The sequence below is a fragment of the Sinocyclocheilus anshuiensis genome, unplaced genomic scaffold (genome assembly GCF_001515605.1).
Source record: "Sinocyclocheilus anshuiensis isolate Anshui unplaced genomic scaffold, SAMN03320099.WGS_v1.1 scaffold914, whole genome shotgun sequence".
Taxonomy (NCBI): domain Eukaryota; kingdom Metazoa; phylum Chordata; class Actinopteri; order Cypriniformes; family Cyprinidae; genus Sinocyclocheilus; species Sinocyclocheilus anshuiensis.
Window position 1 is genome coordinate 3,579,195 of NW_015539870.1, and position 7,142 is coordinate 3,586,336.

The following is a 7,142-nucleotide window of genomic DNA, read 5'->3' on the forward strand; positions in this document are numbered from 1 at the left end:
ATTTACAAAATATCTTCATGGAACATGATCTTTACTTAATATCCTAATGATTTTTGGCATAAAAGAAAAAACGATCATTTTGACCCATAAAATGTATTTTTGGCTATTGCTACAAATATACCCGTGCTACTTAAGACCGGTTTTGTGGTCCAGGGTCACATATGTTTGAGAAATCTAAAATAAAACTAATTTTTAATAACACTGTATTTTATTTGTGGTGTGACTTTGTGTTATGCTCGATTTAATTTAAAGAAACTAAATAAATACCATATGAAAACAACTGTACCATGAATTTGTGCCGTTAGAACACTATCTGATGTCGACAGTTTTATTGTCCTTCAAAATAAAATGTTTTTTTAAGCAACATTTTTGTGAATATTTGTATATTACAGCTTTTTAACTGCGAAACAGCATTCAATTCTACTGTGTGTGTGTGTGTGTGAGAACTAATCCTAAAGAGCTCAAACACATTCTTTTTGTATTAGTACATTGAAATGATTAAAAAAATATTAATATAAAATCTAAATTGGTCACAAGTCGTAGTAGCAATACTAGTTTGACCACTAGGTGGCGCAAAAGTACTTGTTTACTTGCTATCCATCTCTACACTATCAACTGACTAATCCTCACGGATGCATAAACTATAAACAAAATACAGAAAAAAACATCCTATATGAATGAAAAAAAAAAATAAATAAAAGAGTGACCACGCAAAAATCTGCTTAATTCAGAGATCCTTTATAGGGAAACATACACACTGATCACATGAAACTATAATACGCATAAAAATATCTTTTCATAATATTGTAACAAATATGTTCAGTACACAAACTATTAATACCACTTACCAAAAGCAAAAAACTAAACAAAACAATGTAATAGTAGAACAGGTCAGCCAGCGACATGCTCTTAATTCACCCAGGAGATCTATAGCATGTTTATAACACATTTCATTAAGGTACTTGAGGTAAATGAGATGAGTATGTTTCCTTTAGCATAGTGTTACTGTCACAATGAGAATCCAGCCTCAATTTCAGCGATGAAACCACAGAAAAGTGTAACGATTATACGCAAAAATCTGCTTAATTCAGAGATCCTTTATAGGGAAACATACACACTGATCACATGAAACTATAATACGCATAAAAATATCTTTTCATAATATTGTAACAAATATGTTCAGTACACAAACTATTAATACCACTTACCAAAAGCAAAAAACTAAACAAAACAATGTAATAGTAGAACAGGTCAGCCAGCGACATGCTCTTAATTCACCCAGGAGATCTATAGCATGTTTATAACACATTTCATTAAGGTACTTGAGGTAAATGAGATGAGTATGTTTCCTTTAGCATAGTGTTACTGTCACAATGAGAATCCAGCCTCAATTTCAGCGATGAAACCACAGAAAAGTGTAACGATTATAAAAGTCCTTCAAAGTCTTCAGTGCCATCAGTCCTTGTGTTAGGACACAATCCCAAATTCACCGTTCACATTCTACTGAGCGACGATCTGCAGCAATGGGAAACAAAGGGGAAATGAAATTGAGTGCGCATATACAGTAGAGGCAAGTCATTGTTATTTAAAAATGATAACTTAATGTCTGGAACAAGGGTTTTCAGAAAAGAGTTCAGACCTGAGTGAACGGCGAGTGTCCCTCTCTAGATTGTTTTCAGGACCTTCACTCTCATATGAAGCGAGCTGGAGCTCTGCAACACAACACAAATACATTTATTCCATAAACCCAATTAATTCACCCAAAACCATTTTATGTACAGAAATATTGGTAACACTTTATTGTAATGTGACAGTTACATGTTACATGTACTTACTACAGCAATAACAGTAAATTATGCATACATGCAACTAACAGTAAACCTAACCCTATAGTAAGTACATGTAGATTATTATGGTTACTAAATACTTATTTGTGTAACTGCGCTGTAAAAACGTTACCTTAAAATAAAGTTTAACTGAAATATTTGTTACAGAAATAGGTGACATCATCGTATTATTTGAATACTGAATTGTGATCGGTCCTTTCTTTCTTTTTGCAAACCACCTACAGCCAATTCACCATCTAGGTTTTCTAAGAGCGAGAAGAAAAAAAAAACCCGACGGCTCACCATCTTCACTGAACACTGGTGCGCTGATGAGATACTGCAGGGTTTTCCTGTCCCTCTCAAAAGGACAGATCACCTGCCTCCAGGACAGAAACTCACTCACTTGCTTGGCCAGCACCCAAAATTTCTGTAATACGAGTAAAGAAAAGCTTTATTTTCCAAGCAACTAGATAACCAAGTGATACAGTTCTATAGAATATTACATTCAACTTACCTCAAAATTGATGTTGCCGTTAGGTAATCTATTGACACATCCTTCATTCAGGAAGTAGATATCCTTTATGAACAAGCTAAAGAACGGGATAACAATCTGAAAGACAAGAAGAGTGCATTCATATTAAATTCACATGGAATTCATGTGAAATGATTTGTTAAATTTAAAGTTTTGCATAAAAAGCACACAAAATTACCATTTCTTGGCTTGTGTGTGCTGTACTAGACCTCTGAGTCGCTCCTCGCAATGCAGTGCGGTAGTTGTAGAAGTTGCTAGATGGGTCCATTTGGTGCTAAAAAAAAACAAAACAACCAGCAAAATTAACTGTGTTGATAGTATAGATTAAAACATCCATATATAGTGAAGTCTAAAAGTCTGAGACCACTTGTAATAAGACTTCAATTTTTTATTTTCTAACGTAATTCCAATTCAAATAAACTTCATTTGTGCACATCACAATGTCATTGTGACAAATTGTGTGGTGACAGAGAAATGGTGCAGACTTTTTAAATATACCTTAATTTTATCTCAATGTTTCTTTGTTTAAAAAAAAAAGAAAAATCTTGAAATGTTGTGTATTTCCAGGTTTAAATTAGACGGTGGTCTCAGACTGCTGGACCCCACTGCGTAGCTTTCTCTCTTCCTCATAACAGCTTTCCTTACCACCAGGATGTCAAACTTGTCTGTGTTGACTTTATTCCAGGTTTTCTTCAGTCTGGATACAGGGTTCATGTTCATCCCAGCTACAGAGTAAAACATTGTTAATAATGCGAGATCATTTCAATGTAAATCAAGACTGTGGCTACGAAACTGTATTTCCAACACTGCATTTTACAATTAATAGTTAATGACAATACAATTCAATATGTACTCACTAATAATGGCCATTAATGAGTTGAAGTTGCCGATGTTGAAGCATTCCTGTGCCACGTCTATGAAGAACTCCAGCACTTTTGCTCTGTGTTTCTTCTTCACCGGCTGAAGACAAACCAACAGAGGGCAGCATGTGTCAGTGATTGCAATCATACGCGGTTGCATAGAGCAGTGTTGTCAATTGGTTTTGCTTCAAGACGCAGATTTTACATTGGAAATGAAGTAGCAAACCGACACCTTCAGATCATTCAAAAGTAACAAAATGAACCGCACAGGCTCAGAATTATACAAGTGAGAGTGGTTACACAACCTTTGACGTCAACAACAAAACTGATAGCACTGCTTTGCTTTATTCCCAAAAATAGATGAAAGGTGTGCTCACCATGCAAATTTCTGTGGCTATCAGGTAGCTCAGTCTGTTGAACCATTCAACGTAAGCCTCCAGGTTACTCGCTTTTCTTTTGCTGAAGAAACTCTGATAGATAAAAGTTCAACTGTCATTGAAATAGTCAAGCTTCGTCTTTATCTGTGGCCATTCTGTTTCCATTTATTTACAGTGTCTGATGTAATCTTTGACTACAGCTGTGAGACCAGCTTACCTTATGGTTGTCCGAGGGTCTTTTCTGAGCAAACGCTCGAACGAATTCTTCAGGGCCAATATAACTAAGTCTCTCCTGCATGCAGAAAACATGAGAGCAGGTTTAAAGTAGTAGTTGACCTGGTAATAAAAAATAGCTGAAAACTTACACTCAGGTCATCCAAGATGTAGATGAGTTTATTTCTTCTCCAGTATATATTTGGAGAAATATAGCATTACATTACTTGCTCACCAATGAATCCTCTGCAGTGAATGGGTGCCGTCAGAATGAGAGTCCAAACAGCTGATAAAAACATCACAATAATTCACACGACTCCAGTCCATCAGCTAAAGTATTGTGAAGAGAAAAGCTGTGTGTTTGTAAGAAACAAATCCATCATTGATGCATTTTAACTTTAAACCGTCACTTCTGGCCAAAATACCAAAAGTCCATAATCCACAAAAATGCTTCCTCCAGTGAAAAAGTCCATCTCCTGTTGTCCTCTCACATCAAAATCCACACAAATATTAGTTTAGAACTGTTTGGGACTGTTTTCACTTATAAACAGTGCTTGATCTGTGCATATTTCTCTCCTGATTCAGACAAGAAAACTTTTTCACTGGAGAAAGCTAAATTATGGATAATGGACTCGTATTTTGGCTGAAAGCAAGGGTTTGAAGTTAAAAACATTTTTATGGATTCGTTTCTTACAAACACACACAGCTTTTCACTTCACATTAACTGATGGACTGGAGTGGTGTGGATTACTTGTGGATTATTGTGATGTTTTTATCAGCTGTTTGGACTCTCATTCTGACGGCACCCATTCACTGAAGAGGATCCACTGGTGAGCAACTGATGTAATTTCTCCAAATCTGTTCTGATGAAGAAACGAACTCATCTACATCTTGGATGGCCTGAGGGTGAGTAAATTTGCAGCAAATCTTCATTTTTTTGTGAACTATTTAAGACTGAATCCATGAAGTACAGAACATCAGTACTGAGTGACAGCCAATCAGACTGAACCTTGATGTCACTCACCATCTCAATGTGTGTCAGCTGTTGGGCGAAGACAAAAGGGTCATCGCACAGGTTCAAAACGCACTCGTCTCTGCGTACTAACTGCTGTTTGGACTTGAGGACGAGTGGTCTGTCCATCGCGGCGGCGGTGGATGTCGCCAGCGACTCTTCGTACTGTCCGAGGGTGGTCAGCTTGCGTAAGAGGCGCTGAATGAGTCTCTGCATGGCCCTCCGTGAGAGCTAGTTAAAAACAACAGAACCATTTCCTACATCAGCATTATAATATCCATTCGTAACTGTAGCCAAAGACAACATTTGGTAACTGTAAGCAGTGTTGCTGATATCACAGCTTGAGCAAAAAGGAAATATGTCAGAGGGTTTGAAGCCAAACAGCGTACATGCAAATCAAACGCATTTGCATTTGGCTCCATAACCATGTCATGTTGTTGTTGTCCAATATAGCGATATACCAATACAAAAGCATTTAGAATTTAGTCAATATGTCACTGTTCATTTATTCAAGATTCAACTCAGTTCAAATGATGCAATCATGATGTTTCTGCTAAATCAGGGGTGCCCAAACTCGGTCCTGGAGGGCCGGTGTCCTGCAGAGTTTAGCTCCAACTTGCCTCAACACACCTGCTGGTAAGTTTCTAGTATGCCTATAAGAGCTTGATTAGCTGGTTCAGGTGTGCTTAATTGGGGTTGGAGCTAAACTCTGCAGGACACCGGCCCTCCAGGACCGAGTTTGGGCACGCCTGTGCTACATCATCAGGATCATCTCTGCTGACCTCATCTCCAAAGGCAAGACGATGGGTCATCTCTTTGAGGCTGCGCATCATACGCTCATCCCTGAAGTCGTACGGAAAGGTCTCCGTCCATTCTGTGAGCAGCTGCACGATTTTCGGTGCCATTTCCCGTATTCTTTTCTGTTGAGTAAAGCAAGACAATTTAGCACTGAATCACCTACGGTTTGCTACAAGATAGTAGCTATTCGGTAATATCTACTAAATAATTTGTTTACTAAAATCTGACATTATCAAGTGTCAAGTATCATTATCAAGTTTATTTCAGTAAAGTCAATTTAAATGCACAAAAAAAAAAAAACACATTGAATAAATCACCTTTCTATTATGATACGGAGTCGAAAATGAAAATTAGCCCATGATTTACTCACTCTCAAGCCATCCTAGGTGTATATGACTTTCTTTTTTCAGACGAATGCAATTGGAGTTATATTTAAAATGTCCTGGCTTTTCCAAGCTGTATAATGGCAGTGAATGGGTGTTGAGATTTTGAAGCAAAATAAAGTGCATCCATCCATCATAAAAAGTGCTCCACACAGCTCCGGGGGGTTAATAAATGCCTTCTGAAGTGACGTGATGCGTTTGTTTTAGAAAAATATCCATATGTAAAACTTTATAAATCGTAATCTCTAGCTTCTGCTGACATATGCGCGTTCACGAAAGAGTGGTGTTCCAGCGGATGATGTAGGATGTAGGTGTAGCATAAGCTCCGGTGAGAATATGCCAGTCTCACGACAAACAAATTTTGTTCACAGCAAAGGAAAACCAGTGTCCTCTTGGCTTATATTGAAATCCTGCAACATTTTTCTTTACAAATCCTCATTTTATACTTCTAATTCATGACTAATTTGTTTTGCTCTCTCCTCTGCGTTTTCATGCTCGTCACTCACGAACGCCACTCTCTCGTGAACGTGCATAACGACAGTTAGCAGAAGCTAGAGATTATGGTTAATAAAGTTTTAACTATCGATATTTTCTTAAAGCTGCAGTCTGTAAGTTTTGCCTCTTTGTCGCCATCTCTGTTTGAAAACCTGCAATTATCTTCCTTGGGTGGGTTGTGCTCTGGCACGGCTCCAGCGCGGATGAATCTAATGTTCTGAAGAGTATGTGTGTGTGGCAGTCAGTGAGTGTGGATATTTACTGTACTTCGCAATCACAGATTCTAGCCTACATCTTGGAATATATGACCCAAATAAGAATTTTCACCGGATATTGTCATCTGAACAAGTAACAAGTCTGCCACATTTGTTCTGACCAACTGAGGAAAAAAGCATTACAATAAATCGCGCTACCAATGGTGATTTAATCTAAAGATCGGTTAGCTCATAACACATCAAACCGTGCAAATTATTATTATTGTTATTTTATTATTGTTAAACTATTAATGTTAACAACATCAGCATTGCCTATAGTGTGTATTAGCGTGTAGATTTCAATTTCAAAACAAACGCATCTATTAACTTCAGAAGGCCTTTATTAACCCCCCGGAGCCGTGTGGAGCACTTTTTATGATGGATGGACGCAG

At 37.5% G+C, this 7,142-nt stretch overlaps 1 protein-coding gene across 1 annotated transcript in view; it reads right to left on the reverse strand.

The window, feature by feature from the left end:
* Nucleotides 1-1,082: 1,082 nt before the first annotated feature.
* Nucleotides 1,083-7,142, reverse strand: part of LOC107685137 (ras-GEF domain-containing family member 1B-B-like) — a 25,783-nt gene continuing 19,723 nt past the window's right edge. Inside the window, exons 4-14 of the mRNA XM_016481650.1 lie at nt 5,603-5,740; nt 4,833-5,051; nt 3,813-3,887; nt 3,596-3,688; nt 3,216-3,318; nt 3,004-3,083; nt 2,537-2,632; nt 2,341-2,436; nt 2,130-2,253; nt 1,640-1,712; nt 1,083-1,515 (exon numbers count right to left, since the gene is read on the reverse strand). Of these exons, the coding sequence (XP_016337136.1) occupies nt 1,494-1,515; nt 1,640-1,712; nt 2,130-2,253; nt 2,341-2,436; nt 2,537-2,632; nt 3,004-3,083; nt 3,216-3,318; nt 3,596-3,688; nt 3,813-3,887; nt 4,833-5,051; nt 5,603-5,740 (1,119 nt within the window). The 3' untranslated portion in view covers nt 1,083-1,493. The remainder of the gene's footprint in view (nt 1,516-1,639; nt 1,713-2,129; nt 2,254-2,340; nt 2,437-2,536; nt 2,633-3,003; nt 3,084-3,215; nt 3,319-3,595; nt 3,689-3,812; nt 3,888-4,832; nt 5,052-5,602; nt 5,741-7,142) is intronic.